This window comes from Amblyraja radiata, chromosome 15 (genome assembly GCF_010909765.2).
Source record: "Amblyraja radiata isolate CabotCenter1 chromosome 15, sAmbRad1.1.pri, whole genome shotgun sequence".
NCBI lineage: Eukaryota > Metazoa > Chordata > Chondrichthyes > Rajiformes > Rajidae > Amblyraja > Amblyraja radiata.
Window position 1 is genome coordinate 14,108,710 of NC_045970.1, and position 24,021 is coordinate 14,132,730.

Consider the following 24,021-nt stretch of genomic DNA (forward strand, 5'->3'; position numbering starts at 1 on the left):
TTCCAATGGGATGCATCTTGTTTGTGGTCACCAGGTCATAAGAAATAGTAGAATTAGGCCATTCGGCTCATCAGGTCTACTCCGCCATTCAATCACGGCAGATCTATCTCTCCCTCCTAACCCCATTCTCCTGCCCTCTCCATATAACCACTGACACCTGTACTAATCAAGAATCTATCTATCTCTGCCTTTAAAATATCCATTGACGTCCTCTACAGCCTTTTGTGGTGAAGAATTACCACCCTCTGTCTAAAAATAATTCACCTCATCTCCTTCCTAAAAGAAAGCCCTTTAATTCTGAGGCTGGACTCTCCCACGAATGGAAACATGGTGACATAGTGCGGTGATATAAGGCCATTTTGATCTTTTCTAGTCTATATTGTCACACACTAAAACCAAACCACGAGAGCATGTGGTTTTACTGATGTCTAATAATGTATGTTTGGGGCTGGGAAGTTGGGGAGGGGGATAGGGTAAAATAAATTAGGCCATAGTTATATTACAATTATATTATTAAGGAGCTGGTTTCTATAAACAGATTTAAATCCCTTCTTAATGATGTTGAAGCGGGCTCTTCTGTCTGTACATGCTTTGTTTGATGATGTTCTGACTGTGACTCTATTTATATGTTCTCTGTTGTTTTTTTTAAATTATTGTCTGTAACTGTGGAACTGTGCTGCTGCCTGTCTTGGCCAGGACTCTCTTGTAAAAGAGATTTTTAATCTCAATGAGACTTCTGGTTAAATAAAGGTTAAATAAAATAAAAAATAAAATTACGGTGTAGATTGAAATAGCATTTATTTCCTTGAGTTATGAAAACTGCATGTGCCACTTTCACCATCTTCAAATAGCTCAGCTTCAGACACATTATCAAAGCCAAATGTTACCTCCTGAATGATGTCTCCATTCTCAGCATGCACCTGTGCTATAGCACCCAGTTCTCGGATGATGCTGAAGATGTCATATATCTGCCAGTGGGAAAAGGGCACATTATTAACATCTGTGCTTCAGGAAGTATAGTTAGACAAGTAGAAGCGAATGTTATCCATTATCCATGATTATTACCTGCGCGTCATTGCACTGATATTTGTCCTTGTATGCCATGAACACAAGAAAGGAGTTCACACCTAGTTAACCAAAACAGAAAAATAAATAAATATTGTGCCAAGTGCTGCAAGCTCAACTGGCCCTTCTGCAACAGTTCATACCGAAAATGTATCTTAAAACTTTTAACAACGGTGCTTCAGCTAATTCAGTTTACTTTCATCTAAAAGTTGTGTGCAGGCCACAGGGCAAAGTATTGGGATTCACCAAAGAGTATCAACAAAAGTTTTAAAGAAACATGTCTCCCAAAGGAATGACGTGTCCTCAAACATAGGGCCATAAACAGCCTTGTACAAAGGATCTGATAAATATTGATGCTTTAGAATCGTGGAACACTTCATGAATAATTAAAATTTCCACCACGTGTTATTTTCCTTTTTTCTCATTGGCAAGATATATGTGTGGTGCTACACATGAGCTGGGGGATAGCAGCTTGCTGCATCTGCTGGCCCACTCTGCTACTAGCATCACCATCACGTCACTCTATGCTTCTGTTAGAGTTCTGCAAACGTTAAAGGAACAGCTCTAACAAATGTACCGTCTGAGGAAGGGTCTCGACACGAAACGTCACCCATTCCGTCTCTCCCGCTGAGTTACTCCAGCATTTAGTGTCTATGTACCATTAGTCAAGAAGGCCATAATCATGCTTAGATATTCTTAGAATTCTGCCTCTAATAATTTCATTTATGTATTTTCAATGTAGCAGGTCAATAGGCATTTAAAAAAAAATTTTTTGCCACATGAGCTATTAAATTCAAACGAATATCAAAATATGGGTGGGGGGTAAAATAGCCCCAATGGGTGGAGATGGATGGAAAATCGAGCTGGTCCTTTTCAGAACTAACTAGAGCACAATGTAGTCACGTGGTATATTTCTTCCCTGCATGCGTTTATCACTAAAGGGATTAGAGTCTAGATTAACTGTCATGGTATACACAGTTGTCACCACAACAAATTAAAACATAATTATGTTGCTTTTATTTACCACAATAACAGTGGCTGTTTAGAAATAGTAAGTGCTCCACACACTATCAGATCGTGAACTTCACCTTGGAGGTGTGTCTTGTAAGAAGTCAAATGTCGAGGACATCTGATGGACAACAGATCGATCGATCTCCACCCTCGAAGCCACTTAAAATTTTACAACTTACCTTTGTCTTTGACCAAAGTTTCCATCTCTTCGCGCAGGCCTTCGTGCCAACGTGTAATATCGACATGTAAAGAATAGTCGCAACAGCACTTGCTGTCAGCCCATTCTCTCCATTGTTCGTAGGCAGAGATAAGGCTAAATCCAGGTTCGGGTTCGGAAAGGACATGATCCACTATGATGTACAACAAAGACAAATTATGTATGCGGTTAATTTAGACATCCATTCCGGCGTTTATAAAACCTTTCACATTCGCAAGTTTCCCTTTTTACCCTCTTCCTTTCAATGCCGAGCATTCCAACGTAAGAGCTATATTGTCATGGAAATTGGGATTGGCTGTTCCAAGTGGAAATCCATACTGTGGTTAACGTTTGGCCACCCAGCCCATGTGTTGTGCAAAGAGGTAGTTAAAATTTGGGTGAGTCTACTCTGTGAATTTTATCACTGGCATGCAAGCGTACACTGTGACCAGGTCTCCTGTAAAATGATCCTAATGTGCATGTTGAAAAGGGGCTGTTTGGAAATAATAAGTGGCTTTGTGCTCCACAGGCCATCAGATTGAAAAGGCAAAGCTCGTAAAAAAGGCAAGCACTCAACTTAGTGTAATGATCACAGCTGCTGGAGTGACAATGCTAATTTGACAGTGTATCTACCTTGCCCACTCTTTGGTTATTAATGGCGTGATAACATTGTTTTTTTGTCTGGAATTAGGAAAACATTTGTGAGCAAGAGAATTCAACAATGTACTTAAGGGTATCTATGTCAGCCAGAAGGCAGCTCATCAGTTTATCATAACTGAACTATTCCATCCTTAATTGCTGATATATATCTTATAATATTAAAAGTCTGACCTTGGATGTGTATTTATGTGTGTGTGTGTGTGTGTGTGTGTGTGTGTGTGTGTGTGTGTGTGTGTGTGTGTGTGTGTGTGTGTGTGCGTGCGTGTGTGTGTGTGATGTTCGTATGCGTTTCACATCTCCTCGAAAATACGACACGCTAATGGTGAATTGTTTACATATTCCGATAGAGATTTACGCCATGATGACAAAAATCGCCTTATCTGAGAATTTGATGCATTATTTCTCGAGTTAATTATGAAAATGTTCAAAAAATACAAATAAACTCTGAGGGCTTCTGAGGTCACGAGCGCTCAGGAGCACTCACGAACTTCCCGGCTTGCTTTTCCAGAACTTTCTCCTCGCGGCCTGCTGCGCGATGTTCCATTCGCAGCGAGAGACGTCACCCCCTCCCCCTCCCACAACCCCTCCCCACCCCGTTCTTCAAAAGATGCAGAAAGAACGAGCAAGTGGGCTCTCTACTGAGCTCCCGAGCGCTTCCGAGGGCTCACGAACGCTTCCGATGTCACGAGCGCTCACGAGCACCAGAACCTTCACAATGGTCATTACCCCCTTACCCTCCCTCTGCCCCCTCTCCATCACACTCCCTCTCTACTCCCTCCCTCTCTACCCCCTCCCTCTCTGCCCCCCCTCCCTCTCTGCCCCCCCTCACTGGTGGAGTATTGCATTCGGGAACCAGCCCTCCCCTGTGATGCAGCGTTCCCCCCACCCCTCAATCACTACCCCCTCCCTCTCCCTCTCTAACCCCCCTCCTCCCTCTAGACGTGCCTGCGCAGTTGGGGTTTATGCATGAGTGAATAGGGCGGGAGATGGGGTAAAAGGAGCGAATGAATAATATTAATATAATATCAAGGGGTGGGTTAGTGTGTGTGTGAAGCCAAAGGCTACCCCCACCCCGCAACTGCACGTTGAGGGGACGGGACCCAACGGGTCCCACTTGGTCTAGTATATATACATATCTATATAATATTAAAACTCAGTGTGTGTCTGGCTGTGTAGCTGTGTGTGTTTCTGACTTGTGGCTGCCAGCCTTTGATTCGTTGCTACGCCAACACCCGACCCACAAACACCCTGATTTTTTCCATTTCGGTAGAGATTTCACTTTTCATTCCAAGTATCCACTCATTAAATTTTGTCGTGTTTATGTACATTTTTAATAAAATCCTTCCCCCCCCCCCCCACTCACTCATTTTGTCGCCTCTTGCTGGCCAGCGACCATAACGGCTGCTGGCGCCCGCATCTCGCCTCAAAGACACCATTTAAAAACAGCCGCACTGCTGATTCCTGAGCCGCTTGAGTTGGAGGACCACGTCTCCCGTGGGGGCTACGGGTAGGGAACGGCTGCGGTGGGGGAGCAGACCCAACGGGTCTGCACTTGGTTTAGTATATATATATATATATATATATATATATATATATATATATATATATATATATATATATATATATATATATATACATACAATGTAAGGGTCATATTATTAAATTCGCTGATGTGAATTAACTCAAGTGATATGAGAAATAACAGAAATACCCAGTAAAGACAAATGTTTCTCCATATGCAGAAACATATGTCTTTACTGGGTATTGCTGTTATTTCTCATATCACTTGAGCGAATTCACATCAGTGAATTTAATAATATGACCCTTACATTGAATTATTTAAAGTGCCGTAAGTTTACATAAATTGGTTAATTTTAACTTATTTCTGGATCTGAAATAAGGGAAACAGAACACGCATTTCTTACTTATCATAGTGGTTCCTCCTGCCAGTGCCGCTTTGGTTCCTTGATAGAAGTCATCAGCACTGTTCATGCCCATGCATGGCATCTGCAGGTGAGTGTGGACATCAATTCCACCAGGTATGACCATCTGTCCATTGGCTTCAATTATCTTGACACCTCCAGGAACAATGAGGTTATCTCCAAGTTGCCTGAGAAGACATCACAGGATATGTTAGACTGTTGTGAGGTAATGTTGGAAATAGTAATATATACACAAAGCATGCCTTGTCCATAGATGTTACATAACGCTAGCTTTTCAACAACAGGTCTTTATAGTTTGACTGTTTCTTTCAATTAAATATCTAAATTTCCGCTCCATTATTTAAAGATAATTTTTAGTTGTCTATTCTTCTTTCTCCGTTTTGGTCTCTTCGATATCCTTTTGTTTCCTAAAGTTTAGCATGTTTTCTTTGTAAAGCTTTAGTGTTGAAAATAGTGGCAATTTATATTATGTTTTGCATGAACTCATGAAAGACTTCTTACAATTATTAGCTCTGCCCATATTGACCTTGTCACTTGCACAGTGGAAGTAGACTATGACTGTATAAATTAGGGAACTAAAAATAGAAACCAGTTAAGTGTTTTCCTAGTAATAATGTAATCCTTCCATCATTAAATTATGTGACATGTCATAGTCAGAAGCCAGTTGGCATTTGTTCATCGTCGTAAAAATTGCTTCAATTACAGTTGGTTACAATCATGGAGTCAGTTGTGCAGCATGAAAACAGTACCTCCAGTCTACAGTGTCTATGCCGACCATCATGTCTATCTATGCTAATCCAGCCTGTCCACATTCATTCCATGTCCCGCTAAGCCTTAGTTATGCAAGTGCTTGCCTCCTAAATGTCATGACTATTCCTGTCTCCAGCATCTCCTCCAACAGCTCATTCTAAATAACACCTAACGTTTGTGTAAAAAATTACCCCTCAGATAGAACAACAAGGAGTAGGGAAATCACAGATGCTGCAAGAATAAAAGGGGTGTAATAGTGGGGAATTTAAGCTTTCCAAATATTGAAAATATAGGACTACCATGCAATGGTAAGGGCTTGGATGGGGTGGAATTTGTTAATTGTATTCAGACAAATGTTCTCAATTATTGCCTTATTAGAGAAGGGACAAAGTTCAACCTCTTGGGAAATAAGAGGCTGGCTGATTGAAGTGTTAATAGGGGAGCACTTTGGAATTGGTGACCATAATTCCATTAATTTTCAAATAATTGTGGAATGGATAAGACTGGTCCAAAAGTTGAGGTCCCAAAACTGGGCAAGGCCAATTCTGATGGTATTCGCCATAAACTTTCAGAAGTTAATTGGGAGAGGAGGTTTGCAGATAAAGGTACTTCTGGTAAATGGGAGGTTTTAAAACATTTTTGAAGAGACGAGAAGAAGATTGATGAGAATGAGAATAGTGCAGTAGACTTTGCAGCAGAGAAAAGACTTTGCCTTCCATCACAGTGGGTTCACTGTGATGGATGTTTGTGTGAATTAAATTGCGTGTATGTCTGTAGGAAATTGTCTTTGTTTGTATGGCTGTGGAAACAAAATTTTGTTTGAGCCTCACTGAGGCTCAAATGACAATAAATGGTATTGTATTGTAGACAATGTCTACATGGACTTTAGCAATGCCTTTGGCAAGGTACTACATGGAAGGTGGGCCTGGAAGTTCAGATTATATAAGATCCAGTGCGATCTAGCCAACTGGTTACAAAATGGGCTTGAAGGTAGAAGATAGAGGGTGATGGTAGAGGTAATAAAAATAAACTGCAAATGCGGGTTTATTCCATAGGTAGACATAAAATGCTGGAGTAACTCCAACTGGTCGGGCAGCATCTCTGGAGAAAATGGATCAATTACATTTTGTATTGAGAAACTTCAGAGTTTGAAGATGGGACCCAACTCGAAACACCACCTATCAATTTTCTCCAGAGATGTTGTCCGACCCACTGAGTTGTTCCATTATTTTGTGTCTATCCGTGATGGTAGAGGGTTGTTTTTCAGACTGGTGGCCTGTAATGAGCGGCGTTCTGGGTCCATGGTTGTTTGTTGTTTATGTTGACACTTGAGATATGAATGTAAATGATCTGTTTACTAACTTTGCATATGAGCACAAAATTGGTGATATAGTGGATAGTGAAGAAGGTTACTTCAAGACGACAATGGGACTGTGATCAAATGAGCCATTGGGCTGAGCAAAAGCAGATGAAGTTTAATTCGGATCAATGCAAGGTGCTTAAATGTGACAATCTTCACTTTGGTAAACATAGCGGAGGAAATTTCAGTACAACATCCTTCCAGGCTAGATTTTCAAGGTGACTTCACTTCACTTCACTGTTACTTTAATTCCAGTATCAATAAATATAAAGTGGATGAGCAAAGTGGGGAATTACAGCATCTGTTTGAAAATAAGAAAACTCTAAATGATATTTTGTTCATTATTGGAAGGCAATTATAAGGTAAAAATGTTAATAATGATGGAGTACAAAAACATTGCATCAGTGATGAAGAAAAACATCTAACAATGTAAAATTCAAAGACTATGTGCAGCTGTTGTTCAGGAAAAGCCTTGCAGATCAAGGTCATTATTTACCCTTCCTGAGTGATGAAATACTTTCATGGAAACATTGAATCTTTTACAATCCAGTAGTTTAGCACTCCTAGTTGCGAGCCTGTTAATTGAAGTACTGAGATATGTATGCCAAATAGTTGGAGAACAAATATGAGCAAGCTAAGTCGGGAACATCATAGATACAAGTACCTGCAATAAATCTCTGTTAAATGGTGGTCTCAGGTTCTTGCGGTGGACTAGAAGGTTTTGCATAATTTCATATGTTACTTCTTTTAATAACCAAATACATTTTAATCTCACTTTCTTTACATGATACACAGTATGGTAATATGTTATCCAGTGCATCTGGTGAGTTGAAAAGAAGAGGGAAATAGAACCCTATGAACCTTAACTCCTTCCACCAGGAAAAAATAATTGCATTACTATGACTGTATGCACGTAAATATATTTATTTATTGCTCATATTCTATGTCACTCTTCTAGGGAGATGTTAACTGCATTTCGTTGTCTCTGTACTGTACACTGCACAATGACAATAACGTTTGAATCTGAATCTGAATCTGAGCCCTTTCAGCTTGCATGTTTTGACTGGTCAAAATAGACCAAAACTTACAAGCACTCCAGACACCAGTGCTGGCTGCAAATCTACTCATGTCCGTGATCCTAAATGATCTCAGCTCTAGAACCCACAGTCCTGGTACTGGCCACATATCCTGCTGGCACTCTGGAACTTCGGTTCACGATCTGGGATAATGAGTGAGCTAAATGCCGAAGCATTGGGATTTCCAAATAATCAGATGCCAGGTTATTGGACTTTGGCAGTAGAATGCATTGCTGGAAACAAATGATTATGAAATGTGACATTTCAAGAAAATTGCTTCCAACTTTTTGGAAATGGAAATAGCAAACACTCACACTGCTATCTCAGATAATGCAAAAATCAGAAACTTCTTGTCGTTTGGAGCTGCAGGGCAGATCTAAATTTATACAGAGAGTACATTGTGCATTGCTGGAATACAGCTTAAGCAATTCCTGGCACAAAGATATCCAGTGCCAAAAGCAAACAACAGAGGAAATGACAACATTGTTGAAATCAGGGAAACCATCAGACCGATCTGACGCTCATTCAAGTTAAAGTCAACGCAGACAAACATTTTAGCACATCAACCTTTGTCGCTGTTAGCTTCAAGAGAAGGATCCTTATCCTACAAGTACACAAATGAATTGAACCACTGCAGTTCTAAACTGCAGAGACCCAAAACTCTAACTGTTTTGTCGAGCACCATTAAAGACTCGAGCAGGAAGGATACTTGTAATGCAGAAAATCGTGCCACAATTATGTAGACTGAGAAAAAGTTAATAATACAAGCAAAGACATTTCTACTGCTGCTAGTCATTTGTCTCCAGGCTTCTTGACATACTTTGATCATTCTGCTTTCAATCATCTGTAGCTGATTTGTGTCGCAATGTTAGAGAATAAATACCGTTAGTTCTGAGGAAGTGTCTGGTCTTCCATTATGCTATCCCACAGCAATACAGCTGCACCATGCATTCACAAGTCTGGGGGAGAGGCAGTGCTAAACTCAAATTATATTGTTAATGCTTTCAGCATTGGTATGAATTGCCGATAACTTAAACCCGACATTGCTGGTTAAATCTTTACAGCTGCTCAAAAAGGCTTTTGGCACTTTGGCCATCATCAGTCAGAGTATTGAGTATAGAAGTTGGGAGGTCATGTTGCAGTTGTATATGACGTTGGTGAGACCGCATTTAGAATATTGTATTCAGTTCTGGGCACCATGTAATAGGAAAGTTATTGTCAAGCTTGAAAGCGTTCAGAAAAGATTTACAAGGATGTTGCCAGGACTAGAGTGTGTGAGCTATAGGGAGAGGTTGAGTAGGCTGGGTCTCTATTCCATGGAGCGCAGGAGGATGAGGGGAGATCTTATAGAGGTATACAAAATCATGAGAGGAATAGATCAGATAGGTGCACAGAGTCTTTTACCCAGAGTTGGGAAATCGAGGACCAGAGGACATAGGTTTAAGGTGAAGTGGAAAAGATTGATTAGGAATCCGAGAGGTAACTTTTTCACACAGAGGGTGGTGGGTGTATGGAACAAGCTGCCAGAGGAGGTCGTTGAGGCTGAGACTATCCCATCATTTAAGAAATAGTTGGACAGGTACATGGATAGGACGGGTTTGGAGGGTTATGGACCAAGCGCAGGCAAGTGGGACTGGGGTAGCTGGGACATTGTTGGCCGGTGTGGGCCAGTTGGGCTGAAGGGCATGTTCCACACTGTATTAATCTATGACTCTATGGTGTTGGCTTTCATGATATCCATGCTTCATTTGCATGTACTTATGCAATTAAAATGCCCATGTTGTCTACAATGGATTAATAGGTAAATTTTGACCTGAGAATATGAGCATCTACTTAATTTCTATGAAAATGAAATCTCTTGCTGGGCAGCAGGAAAAGCTGTGTTTTCTTGGGTAGTTTAATGACCAATTTCCATTCTGAGCAAAAATGTAGATTGTTGATTCTTTTCAAATGCACTCCAATGCAATCCAAATTTCACTATTAGTGTCATAATTTATCCTAATTAAAAGCAAAAACTTCAAAGGCTGGAAATCCAAATAAAAGACAAGTGATAATTCTGTAAATAATCTGTACAACAAGACAGCTTCTGTGGGGAGAGAGAAGTATAATAAACATTTCAGGTCAATGATCTTTCATCAAAACTGAGAAGAGTCAGTGTACAGCACAGCCTCTATTTCAACCCAATTAGTTACAATCCATCAATAGATGCAATGTGGTGGAAATTTGATTTTACTTACTTGATAATCCCATCTTCTAGGTAAATATCGGCATAAAATGACTGGTCATCATTGACTATCTTCCCTCCTTTAATAAGTAAGCGGTCGCTCTGGAAAAGATAAAGAATTGGGCATTTAAAACGTGCTTACTATATTGCTATCAAGGACAATGTAAGATTTCTGAAAATATCAAGAGAAATAGGTATAACAGATTATTTGGGTCAACATTATAACACTAGATTGGAGGAAAAAAAAAATTTTTGCCGAGAAGCAAAGATGGTTGAGATAAGGTTTGACAGGTATAGAGAAGCATGATGGGTTTAGATGGGGTAAGCTGAGGGAAGTTGTTCCCACTAGGAGATGACTCAAGACAACTCACATTAACATGGTGAAGGGCAAAAGTTACAGGGTGGGGTGTTTGGATTTTTATTTCACAAACAGAGCAGTGATGATCAGCAACCACAGCCTAAAGAGTGGTGACATAGTTAAATAGAGCTTTCAAAGGGAAACTGGGTAGATACCTGAAGACTAATTGAACTGTTCTATGGAGAAGCCCCCCAGTAAATATTCATTGAGCCATGAGTGCAGTACTGATTCCAGTCTATAACCCATTATTGATGGTCTTTGTTGACAGAGGATATGTGCATTAGAGTTGTTACATTTCCTCCAATTTATGTCATGGGTTCTAGCCAAATAAACAAGGGGCTTTGATTCAAGATCAGACACATGACAGTACTGACAATGTACCTTCTTGCTATCAGTGATGTGAATGGGACAAAGCCACTGTTATTCCTGCAATTAACACAACAGTTCTGGAGTGAAATACCCGGTGAATGTTAAGACTCAGTTGATGTGTCACCTTGAAAATGCTTCATCTATTTCCCTGATTGCGTGGAAGATGGTGCAATGTGACATAATTGGTGTCACTGAAATGAAACAGCTGTTATTCAATATGGCAACTCCTCCAGACTCTAACACCAGCCCACTCCAAAGCCTACAAGGATACTAGAAAATATACAAGCTGTGGCATACTGAGCAATAGCAGAAATGCTGCAAAAAGCACAACCTGGCTGCCATTCCAAACTCCAGACGCATCCACAGATCCATAACGGCTAGATACTGCAATATATGTTGACACTACAGTTCTTCTTATTGTATTCTGTGTTCTTGGCAAAATATGGGAGCAAATTTCAGCAGGAGGTTTGTGAGTTTTTTTGAAGACTGAGGGGATTTGAAGTTGAAAGGATCCATGCAGGTTGGGCAGGTTAACCCACAAAGGTCTGTAAGAGGTATCTCTTGCAGATGAGCAGAAAGGAGTTCTCTAGTTGCAAGCAAAGGATTTACTCTTGTACTCTCCCCATGTCGCTAAGATTTGCACAGTGATCCTAATGATGTATACCTTTAAATATCTGTAATGGTGACTCTTGGCAGAGAGAATATATACACAGCACGCAATAATACTATCAGAATGTATTATAGAGGTGGTTATGTCCATCCTGCTGCCTAATATATTTCTTCTGCACATCAATAGTGCACTCAACAATAACCCTGTTTATTTTGCAGAGTATATTTATACAAAGTAAATATTTTGCAGAATATGAGGAAACTATTGAATGGTGATAAGTTATGGTTTCAAATTATGTTTAATTACTCAGCTGGCACTCAGAAACGTGCTTTTCAGCTTTACCCGTAATGGGAGAAGGATATGGCTTTAAAGTTAAGGGAGAATGTGTGAAAGGAAGTGTTTAAACACTTTGTGGTAATGATGATTACAGGTGTGCTGTACAATCAGAAAATGGAGTTATCTATAATTCTTTCATGTGGTAGACTGTGTAATGGTGCATATCGGACAATGTATCTGTACCAAGAGACCTTCACATTGTTGGTTATCTGGGTCAATGTATAGGATTATTCACCGTAAGCAAACAAGTAAAGCACCTATAAGTTGCTGCTTTCACTTTTCAGCTCTGCACTGCTCATTATTCAGCGTTACACCTGAACGCATAAAGTGATGAAGAGGTGCATGGCTTATGGTGACATTTTATTGTCTGTTGAAAGCTTGCAGCTCTGATGTCTTCATTTGTGAATCAAAGCCTATATAAGCACAGGTCCTCAAAGAAGGAGAAGCATGTGTCTCCTGTCTGTAAGAGGAATGCTGGATGTGGATGGCAATTATCCCTGATGTAGTTAAGGTGGATGGCATCCCTCCACCAGATAGTCTTGCACCATTTCAAGTCATAGACAGAGAACCACATAAAGGGGGAATCTACTCTTCATTCTTGTTTACAACCAGGTGCCTCCACTTTATATCCAATAGTTTGTATTTTCCTCAGGTAGAACCTGGGCTCTCAATTAATAACTTCCTCAAAGATTGAGTTATGGGTTCAAATCGAGTGACAATGACAGACTTTTATTTGCAGGTTCCAATGCTGCCCTGTTCTGAATGAAAGAAACCTCATGTTGATGCACGGAATATCAAGCTAATCTTGACCAGTTTCTGAGTGTGATGATCCAAATGTAACATCAGTTAGATGTTAATGTATGCTCATAACTAGACCCTAATGTTTCAGCTAGGGCAGCTAGGAGATGCTGCTTTCATACAACTTAAGTTGTTTGTCGAAGTCTGGTATTGCCATATTGGCAGCTGCATGATATCACTTGGTAGCAATGAAGTACTTAATTGGATATGAAGGACTTCCTGAAAGCATGAAAGGTCCTGTATGAACTAAAACTTTCTTATGGAGAAAAACAGGTGGGTAAATGCAGATGCTCTTTCCTCAGAATAGCAATATTAAGCATTTAGCGTAATCTTTGAGAGTGGAGGGTTTCATTACAAAGTGAGGTAATTCAGAATTCCAATGAAAGGTCGTTGACCTGAAACCTTAACACTGCTTTTATTTCTACAAATGTTGCCTGACCTGCTAAGCCTTTCCATATTTTCCCTGTGCTCATTTCACAATTTCAGCATCTCGTTATTTTTCTCATGGACTATTTTATTTTTATTTATCCGTTTCAACCTCTGATCCACAATGGTACTGCCCCACAATAGGAGCAGCAATCTAGTTTCTAATCTGTCTCCATACCAAAAATAAAAAAAATACTGTGTCATGTAAACGTTGAACCTCACATACCTCATTGAGATGTACAGAATAATGACAGGCTTGGATGGAGTGGACGTGGAGAGGATGTTTCCACTAGTGGGAGAGTCTAGGACTAGAGGTCATAGACTCAGAATTGAAGGACATTCTTTTAGGAAGGAAATGAAGAGGAATTTCTTTAGTCAGAGGTGTTGAATCTGTGGAATTCTTTGCCACAGAAGGCTGTGGAGGCAAAGTCAGTAGATATATTTAAGGCAGAGATAGATAGATTCTTGATTAGTATGGGTGTCAGGAGTTATGGGGAGAAGGTAGGAGAATGGGGTTAGGAGGGAGAGATAGGTCAGCCATGATTGAATGGCGGAGTAGACTTGATGGGCCGAATAGCCTAATTCTACTCCTATCTTATGTAAGTTGGAGAAAAGACATCACAAGAAAGGGCTCTCATTTGGTTTCCTAGCGTAATTACTAATGCAGCAAGTATCATCAGATACCAATCAGAAATGGGAAAATCAGTTGCTTTTCTCCCCCCACTAAGTCTATCCCTCATTCAAAATAACTATATCAAATGTTGTGCCCCAGCACCACTGGAAATAAGAAAATGGATTTCAGCTAATATAATGGCTTCCTTTGATGCAGGAAGTCCAAGATGTTTCATGGCCTATAAGTCCTTTCTTTTTCAAAATCTAGTTGTGTTTCAATATAGCAAAACATGGCACAGCACAGTTCCAGAAATGGCAATCAGGTAATGAAGTAGGAAATTCTAACTTCAAATAGCCCTTGCTTTCCCTGTCTCCATCCCCTCTCCCTTCCAAGTTCTCGCACTAGTCTCACTGTCTCCGACTACATTCTTTCTCTCTCCCACCCACTCCCCTGACATCAGTCTGAAGAAGGGTCTCGACCCGAAACGTCACCCATTCCTTCTCTCCAGTGAGAAGGAATGGGTGCCTCACCCGCTGAGTTACTCCATAACTTTGTGTCTACCTTCGATTTACAAAAGAAGTAGCTAATCTGCCTTTGTTAAAATAATATTTATTGATGGATAAATATTTGCCTGGACATCTGTAGGTCAAGGTTGGTTAATTCACTGTTGTCCATAGATCAAATCAGGCACTTACAAAAAATCCATATTTGGAATTGAATTGACTCACAATCCATTTAGGGGGCCTAGATAATGTTAATGAATCAACATTTTACCAGCCTTGTCTTTTATTTTCTCTCTTCCTGATTTACAGGTTTTCTGTGCTTTATGTTCAGATTTCTTTGATGCTGAATCATTGATATATGGTGGAAATACACATTTCAATGTGTCTTAAATAAGACAATGCAAACACTGAAAACACAGTAGGCATTACATTTTCATGCTAGAATGTGTCGGACTACTGGGACAGGAAAGATGATCAAATGTTAAATGTATGAGTCATTCAGGGAAGTGAGGTTTGAGGGACTGAGCTGTTCACAGGAAGAAAGTTGGCAATTTAAATACTGTAATAAAGATGCATGCCTCATATTTAATAGTCACAGAACATGAAAACTGACCATTTAGCTGACCAGGTATTATCCATCCTAACTGGAATAGAATTATTAATTCTAACTTGTGCCAGGTTTTTGGTGCCAATTGAAAAGCTGGTGTTTTGAAGGAAGTGGTTATTTTTCTGCTTACCTGCTGGATCCATTATATCTGCTTCAAAGCCTCCACTAGATGATGCAGCCTGCCTGTTGCTATTCCTCCCCAAGTCCTCTCAACTCTTTGACCCTCCTGGTTCCATCCTGATCCCTCTCCTCTGTGTCTGACACATCCTCAATCTTCACAGCCCAAATCTAATGATCTAATTCCCTATTCCTAAGGGAATTTTATCTTTCAAGCTGTTCAAACAGTTTCAATCTTGTCCAGGTTTGTCGATCTGTGAATCTTGACAGCAAAGGCCTCACCTACTTATAGCGAACTGTATTATTTGCCTACCGTCAAAACTACTGTGAGATCTGTGATCTGTGTCTATAACTTAAATGCAATCCACTGCCCTTTGTGTTCTCCACAAGGTCTCTCAGGCCTTCAAAATGATTAAGCAGTTCATGCTGATCTATGGTTTTCTCAAGAGGTCACATTTGCTTCTGGTGTATTTCTTGCAACTTAGCTCACATTCTGCTTCATTGGCTTCTTCTCCCATCTCTGAATATTGTTCTCTGCCCCTGTCGCCCAACAGCTCACCATGTTCTAGGCTGCAGCCATTCCTCTTCTCTTTCCATTTCTCTTCCAAACCATTTCTCTGCTCAATATCCTACAGGGGATCAGTTTCCATATATAAACCTGGCACTAGCCTTATCTCTCCCCCACCATCTTCAACTCCATACCTGACTTTTTGCTTGAAATGAGAGGTGATGACAGTCAGATTCTTCTCCATTCAAAACAGTTTTTATCTTTCAAGCTGTTCAAACTCCTCTCTCTTCGACTTCTAGATCCTTATGATTCCCCCTACTTTTTCTGATGTGTCCCTGAGTTTTCCAAGATCTTCCTTGAATCTTCTGATCTGCTATTAGTCATTGAAAGTAGGCATGCAGGTGCAGCAGGCAGTGAAGAAAGCAAATGGTATGTTAGCATTCATAGCAAAAGGATTTGAGTATAGGAGCAGGGAGGTTTTACTGCAGTTGTACAATGTCTTGGTGAGACCACACCTGGAGTATTGCATACAGTTTTGGTCTCCTAATCTGAGGAAAGACATTCTTGTCATAGAGGGAGTACAGAGAAGGTTCACCAGACTGATTCCTGGGATGTCAGGACTTTCATATGAAGAAAGACTGGATGGACCCGGCTTGTACTCGCTAGAATTTAGAAGATTGAGGGGGGATCTTATAGAAACTTACAAAATTCTTAAGGGGTTGGACAGGCTAGATGCAGGAAGATTGTTCCCGATGTCGGGGAAGTCCAGAACAAGGGGTCACAGTTTAAGGATAAGGGGGAAATCTTTTAGGACCGAGATGAGAAAATCATTTTTCACAGAGAGAGTGGTGAATCTCTGGAATTCGCTGCCACAGAAGGTAGTTGAGGCCAGTTCATTGGCTATATTTAAGAGGGAGTTAGATGTGGCCCTTGTGGCTAAAGGGATCAGGGGGTATGGAGAGAAGGCAGGTACAGGATACTGAGTTGGATGATCAACCATGATCATATTGAATGGCGGTGCAGGCTCGAAGGGCCAAATGGCCTACTCCTGCACCTATTTTCTATGTTTCTATGTTTAAGAAACATTTAGGCAGGTACGTGGAGAGGATAGGTTTATTGGGATATGGGCCAAATGCAGGCAGGTGGGACTAGCGTAAATGGAGCATGTTGGTGGCGTGGGTAAGTTAGGCCAAAGGGCCTGTTTCCACTCTGTATGACTCTGACTCTACTATCTACTGGATTTTGTGTCTATCTAACTCTTCTGTCCTTCTTCCTTACTCCTTACTCCTCTTAGACCAAGTTGACCTTTCTGGACGTCTGTCACTTCTAATTCCAGTGCCTATCCTCATGAGATCTTTATTCCATTCCCCTCACTCTTCTCCATTCCTTACCTGTCAGCAGATGCTGAATGCCTCCCTGAGCATTGGCCAACCAACCTCTCAATCTGACTCGCATTGATTTTACATTCTTGTCAACATGATGAAAAAATGGTAAAGGATGCTCCTGTCCTGTCATTAAAGTCAGAAAAATCTGGGAAAGAAACCCATTTCTCCAAGATTTCTGATCTCTAACAGTAACTCGCTCAGTTAAATGTTGAGCATTTAAACCCTGCCTTTAAGTTATTACTCAGCACATATGGTTTGATGAAACAAAGGAATTTTATTGTGTTCTATTTGTTATTAACATAATTATGCATAGGTATGCTAATTGTTTTTTTGTCTGGAAAACATAGAGCTTAATTCTGTCATTGACTTTGCACTCAATCTGAAATGCAATGGCTTGTTTGTTTTCTGCAGTGAACACGTGGATTTACAATGATAGCAAACCTGGAAATCAACTGTACTCCAAGTTTTTAATGTAAATAGTAGCTATCACTCTAGGACATTAAAATCAAACCTTTCAGTGTTTCTGTGGTGTTTAGATCAGTAATGGACAATGTTGGCGTTGGGGAAGGGACAGCAAGTTCAATCAACTCTGTCTGCAGTGGTGGATTATATAACAAAATAATTGGGGGGCAGGATGGAATCTCTTCAGAAACCCAGAAGCAGAATCATGGAACTGCTGCCACCTCCTGTGGTTGGTTTGATGTCTGTAATTCCTCCTGCACAACTTTTCAGCCACAGGTAAAGGAGGGGAGGAATAGTGATGAATATGTGCTATGTTGTGAATGAATCTGGAGATGCAGAAAAATGTGTTGAGATCTTGTCACACCCTCTTCCAATTTCAATAAGCGAGTGCTGGTAGTCTTGAACTTTGATGATTTCTCCTGCACACCCATCCTTTGGACAGTAATAGACTCACCTAATGGCGAACTGTATTATTTGTCTACCATCAAAACTACTGTGATATCTGTGATCTGTGTCTATAACGTAACTGCAATCCACTGCCCTTTGTGTTCTCCACAAGGTCTCTCAGGCCTTCAGAATGATTAAGCAGTTCATGCTGATCTATGGTTTTCTCAAGAGGTCACATTTGCTTCCGGTCTATTTCTTGCAACTTAGCTCACATTCTGCTTCATCGGCTTCTTCTCCTGTCTCCGAGTATTATTCGCTGCCCCTTTCGCCTAACAGCTCACCATGTTCTAGGCTGTATCCATTCCTCTTCTCTTTTAATTTCTCTTCTAAAACATTTCTCTGCTTAATATCCTACATGGGATCAGTTTCCAGATATAAACCTGACACTAGCCTTAGACACTCTCCCCCAACATCTTCAACTCCATATCTGACTTTTTGCTTGAAATGAGAGGTGATGACAGTCAGAACCTTTTCCATTCAACATGTGCAATTCCTGAGCTATAGTTGTCCTTCCCTTTCAGACGGTCTCCTTTACCAATATCCTCCATCGCTGTTCTCACTGCCCATGCATGATGCACTAACTTATAGTTCTGGACCTGAGATGAGCTTAAAATTTTGCATCCATCTCAGAGTAAAGCCATCTTCCCCTCCCTAATATAGACACAAAATGCTGGAGTAATTCAGCGGGTCAGGGCAGCACCTCTGGAGAAACGGAATAGGTGATGTTCGGTTCGAGACCCTTCCTCAGAATGAGTCAGGGGAAAAGTCTGGGAGAGAAAACCATTCTTCTAAGATTCCTGATCTCACAGACTCTCAGTCTGAAGAAGGGTCTCGGCCTGAAACGTCACCTATTCCTTCTCTCCAGAGATGCTGCCTGTCCCGCTGAGTTACTCCAGCTTTTTGTGTTTATCTTCGGCCTAAACCAGCATCTGCAGTTCCTATACATCCCTCTCCCTATTACTGGGTGTCCCACAGGAATATAATGAACAGGAATGGGAGTGAGCCATAATGTTCACCCTGCCATCCAGGATCTGATCAGTGGCTTCAACTCCTGCCTGATCCTTTCCATAACATTGGTGTTATTTTATTTTACTGTGCTTTACCTAGCCTTGTCTCCCCAATCATTCCAAACCTGCAGTTCAATTCACATCCTCTGTTCTTCCACAATCTGGCTCCCTTTACAACAATGATGCAAATGCATAGACATCAAAGCCTATCAGCCTGCAAATCTATTCACACCCATTTTCTGCCTTGTTTTATCTTTCCGCATGCCTTAAAACGTTGGAAACCTAAACCCTGCAGTCTTGCATCAGATCCCCATTCATTCTCCTGCTCGCTCTAATGTTCTTCATCACCCCACCTACCTGCAGCATCGTCTGATGTTTCTTTTGTGCAAGTCATTGTGTGAATGCAAGTGCTTCCAACACACACATTTTAAACATAACGCTACACCCTGCACCACCCACCCTGTAGGAGAGGAAATTGGCCATTAAAATAAAAGAGCACAAGGTAGTTAATGTTATTCTCTGGTTTGGTCTCTCACCCCCCCCCCCCCCCCCCCCCCGTTTCCCAGTCTATTTCTTAACATAAATGCGGTTGATAGGAATATCCAGGCTACGGCGCAGGATGGGGTGTAAGTAAATACAAATTTTGTCGCAGGTTTTGAGCTTTGCATTTTGCTCAGTTGCAGTACCGGACAATCATCCCTGGCCAGCTCCATCTCTGAAACTGACAAACACGGTCAGATTGTCTTTTCTTTAAAGCAGCAGCAACTACGCCCAGTTTTGCAGCCAGCTCACCAAAGCACAAAGGGCGAAATGCCAAGGATGAATGGCTAGCGAGCGCGCATGCCTGCAGCTCATTCCTCGCCCCACCGTGGAAATGTCATTCACATGCAATATTTTTTTTTTAAAAAGGCTGTTTTTTATCGAGCCCAGATCTGACAAGAGCGCTTCATTCTCGTTTGCCAATCTATTTCTTAACAATAAATGCGGTCGATGCGGATAGTGCAGGATAAAACGACACCGGGGGTGGCGGGGATGGGGTTAATTTCTGTTCAATGCAGAGATCTCTGCAGTAAATGTGTGTTCACCATCCTTTGATAACCTGGGAGAAAAATGACCCAGTTCCAAGCAGGCTCCGGGTGCCATTGTTTCGTGCCTATGCCCCGGATCACAGCCGTCGCCCTTGGCTGGGACCTGATGCTGCATTCGCTTTCATGAATACATTCAAACCTCAGCTTCCTCCCCAATAAGAAGCAGCGAGCGGCGCTCCCACCCCCTTCGCCGCAGTGAAACACAGTCCTCCTTCAATCCCCATTTTCCATCTCCAGCCCGCTGTATGTTGTTACAACGTCGCCATTTTCAGACCGGCAAATGAGTTTTAAAACCACATATAATTTTTTTTTGTATGTGTGTGTGTGTGTGCACCGACCGCAGCCAGATCGGTGAGCAAGCACCGAGAGACTGGGCGAGGAGTGCAGACCTCGCCTCGCTCACACATAATCCGCAGAGGTGCATGGGGACTAGCGTTATAATGCAGCCACCGCCTGCTGCAGAACAGGGATGTCACCCTGCTAAACGCTTCCAACGCTTACCGTGATCCGCGGGATGTTCTTCTTGCCTTGGTAGGACAGCATGTCTCTGGACTCGGACCTTTGCTATAATGCAGGGCAACGGAAGACGAGGAGCTCTGCGCGGTGCGGGTGGGTTTTTTTTTTGTTCTGCAGAGCGGCTTTCTGGTCTCTCTCGTCTTTGGTGGTGCTGAAAATGGTGATTGTGCAGACTAGACGAGGTTCGCAGCGCAGACTGGCACCGCCTCGACACCCCCCCTCCCGCCCTCCCTGCAACTTCCTCTCTCTCTCTCCCTCGCTCCCATTCCCTCCCCCTCTAGCGAGCTCACAGACCATCTGCCTTATTAGCATTTTCCAGCTCCCTGCTTCCTCCCCGTATTCACCAGCGCCACCGCCCCGAGCGGGACTACACAACCTCCGGACAGAGAAGGCAGGACCGAGGGCCAAGCTAGCGGCCTCTCTCCACACGCAAGCTCTGCGTTTAATTGATCACATCCCAAATTTGAACGATAATTTAAAAAAGAATGATCGCCGACAATCCCGACCACTGTGCAAATAAACGCCGATGCTTCTTGCATTTAAAACGAGCCCTTTATCGCCGGGAACAAAAAAAATCACACATCTTTTACATTTAAAACAATAATTCCAGAATGGATATTTATTCAACATATTATCTCGCCTTACGTTCTCGGTGGAGGAAGCTTTAAAAAAAAAAAAAAAAAAAAGCAATTCTAGTGTTTGAATTCCAGAGCAGCAATAGGGATGGGCAGCGCAGGGGATGGAAGGATTTACTGAGCAATGGCTTAGTGAGATTTTGCTATCATGTTTACCATGTTGAAGATTCCCGGTATAATCAAAGACAGAACCTTCTCTACTGCTGGATATCCATTCGAATGATCAAGCAGCAGCAAGCAGAATCCGTGTTATTTGGAGTAAACACCCTTCCGCCGTTTAAAAAAAAAATATGATTCGCCTCCTGGTTTATTTTTGTTTATTTGATTTAATCAGATAATCCGCGACAATAATCCCCCTCGGTGTTCATTGTGATAATACCTTGGTCTGTTCGCTGGTCTAAGAGGGAAGGCAGGCTGGGACTCAGGCTAACAAACACGTGAAGATATTCTCCTATTGTCTTGAATATCCACAACACATCAGCACGGCGTGGAACTTAACGCGTTCACACACGGAAAACTGTATAACGTGGTTAAGTGGAACAATTGACTCGAAACAACCAGTCAAAGCATCGAATGTCCCGAAGGCTGACTTCATAAATGCAGCAAAGTTCAAGGGAAAGTTTAAATGGATAGTACCTCGTTCTGGTACCTTGTCCAGCAGAGCAGTGGTCCACGACAGTCCCAACTCATCCCTCTGTACCAGGTCAATCGGACCAAGTCATTTCTCCAACAATATCAAAACATGGAGACGTGGAAAGGTCCAACTCCTCTAAAAAGTGCTCGAAGAAACTTTGTTTTGTGGTTACAAATAAAGCTATGACACGTGGGAGAGCAAAGCTTTTCTAAGGGAGCGTCGCATCACTAATACAAAGCCACATGTCCACACTCACTAGGCGATATATCCACACTCCATCCCGCATTGGGAACTTGCTGTGTTATGCACAATTGAACAATGCTTCACCCCGCAACCCCCACCAGCTGTCCATTAAAAAAAAAACAAGTTTAGTAGTTAAAACGAATGCAAAGCCGCTCTCAGATATTCGAGATGCTGGCGCGTACAGGAGAGCGCTAACTTTTACCTGAGTGTGAGAGGTGTGCAGAGTGTCTTCTCCCTGAGCAGAGGGGGACTGATCCAGCTGCCCAGCCTCCGGCTCGCCCCGATCCACAGGCTCACAGGAGCCGGACATTTCACTGACATCACTCCCAGTCTCACTCAACCCGTCGGAGTCGATGGAAAGCTGGCTGCCGTCCTTCCTCCCCATACTCCGAGCGCTGCGCCTGCCCACACTCAAGGAATCGAAGTCGATGGTTTTATTTTCATAAGCTCCCTCCACGTTGCAGAACAAGCCTCCATACTTCTGGCGGGGCTTGGGACTGCTGGTGCCCAGCTTGGCTAAATACACTGGTAGTAGATGTCCGTCCTGGGTTGCCCCGGGCTGCTGTTCTGCCATAGTCCGTGGCAGCTGCTGTAGAGGGGCCGGAGCAGGCAGATGAGTGAGTGGACAGGGGGGGGTGAACTGTGGAGGGAAGGCTCGCTTTCTCTCTCTCTCTACAGTTACATCTGACCAGAGCTGACCCGGAAGCGACGAGCTACCGCATGTGTGTGTGTGTGTGCCTCGTCCCAACCTTGTGCGTTTAATCAGGAAAACGCCTCGACCCCCAAAGAAAGAGAGGAGCTGTTCAGCAGCGGTGGTGCTGATGGGAGGCGTTCAGGAAATGACGGCTTGCCTTTTTCAGAACTGTTCTTGAAATGTATTCATAACCCCCAAATGCATGATCACAATCGTTCAATGAATATAATGGCACCCAAACTGTCCAACTAACAGCAGTTGCTTCAAAAAGTTATTTGGGTGAATTGCATCAGAACCGACTGTGTGGTTCACTTTAACGTTATTGGTGTTACGTGGAGATTCGACAGTATCTTCAGCGTAGTTAAAGGTTTCATCACTGTCGATTATCTTACCCTAAAAGAGTGACTGCAAAATATACACTTGTTTCTATTTGAACCAGCAATATTCAGAGATCTCTAAAGCCTAAAATCTAAAGGCTCCGTTTATTCTGAGTTTTTGCCCACATGGCGAATTAATAAATGGCAAGCGGTTAACCTATTCGAATATAAACATATAAAAACATCTCCAAAGCCACTGGCCACAAAGTATTGGATTTTTAAATTGTGTGCTTATCGGATACGTAACAAAAAAAAAAACGCGTGTGGGCGCGTTAATCTCATTCCGTATTCATGCTCTTATAAGAATCAGTAGAAACACAAACTGTGCGTAACCTGGTGGTAATGTATCTATTTCCAGCCGCTTGTATCACTTTTTACCGCTCGGGCACTGATCCTATGTTCTTGTGGGTCACAATGAATGCAACAACTCATTATGGATAGAGAATTTGTTGCGCCGCAATTATAACATGTTGGCATCTGGAAATAAAGGTCAGTTTGAACGCTGCCTCCTCCGAGACAAGAGCAGCAAAACTATAATCGAGAAATGGGAAGAAAAATCGAAATAACGCCAGCATAAAACAATTATTTTTTTTACTGAGTTTACTTAGGATCGCCTCTGCCAACAATTTTTTTCTTAATGTTGCATTAGTTGTTTCGGTTTGCTGGAAGGAATTCTCCAGAGTTACATCAAGGAATTATTTGATCAGTGGTACCTTCAGTTCCACTCATTTACCCTTACAGCGGGTCGGTGGTCGATGAATCCTGTCCCGTGGTTCTTGATCGATTCATCAGAACCGCACGCTTAAGCCCGATCTCCCCAGTAGCTAGTGAATATTGATGTATGCATATTTTGCATACATCCTCCTGCCTTTTAACGTTGGCATTGTGTCTCGTCGCGCTTTCGTAGTTCCGTACCAGCTCATTCCGAAAATATACTGTTAATTTCAATCACTGTTTTCACTATTCCTTACCAGTAACTGTACTAACTACACGACTGTACAGT

The 24,021-nt window shown here is 42.0% G+C and overlaps 1 protein-coding gene and 1 long non-coding RNA gene across 3 annotated transcripts in view; one reads left to right on the forward strand and one right to left on the reverse strand.

The window, feature by feature from the left end:
* The window catches only part of LOC116981035 (dihydropyrimidinase-related protein 2-like), a 49,845-nt gene extending 27,160 nt beyond the window's left edge, over positions 1-22,685 (reverse strand). The window contains exons 1-6 of one of the 2 annotated variants that reach the window (XM_033033655.1): positions 22,150-22,685; positions 10,299-10,387; positions 4,858-5,042; positions 2,256-2,426; positions 1,066-1,127; positions 888-968 (exon numbers count right to left, since the gene is read on the reverse strand). In XM_033033655.1, the coding sequence (XP_032889546.1) occupies positions 888-968; positions 1,066-1,127; positions 2,256-2,426; positions 4,858-5,042; positions 10,299-10,387; positions 22,150-22,521 (960 nt within the window). In that variant the 5' untranslated portion in view covers positions 22,522-22,685. Of the gene's footprint in view, positions 1-887; positions 969-1,065; positions 1,128-2,255; positions 2,427-4,857; positions 5,043-10,298; positions 10,388-20,420; positions 20,650-22,149 lie in introns of those variants that run through there. The other variant, XM_033033657.1, reaches the window with a different exon arrangement.
* Positions 122-20,728, forward strand: LOC116981039. Its single transcript, XR_004414144.1, has 3 exons — positions 122-227; positions 13,606-13,610; positions 20,717-20,728. It is a non-coding gene; the product is annotated as an uncharacterized LOC116981039 (long non-coding RNA).
* Positions 22,686-24,021: the final 1,336 nt, after the last annotated feature.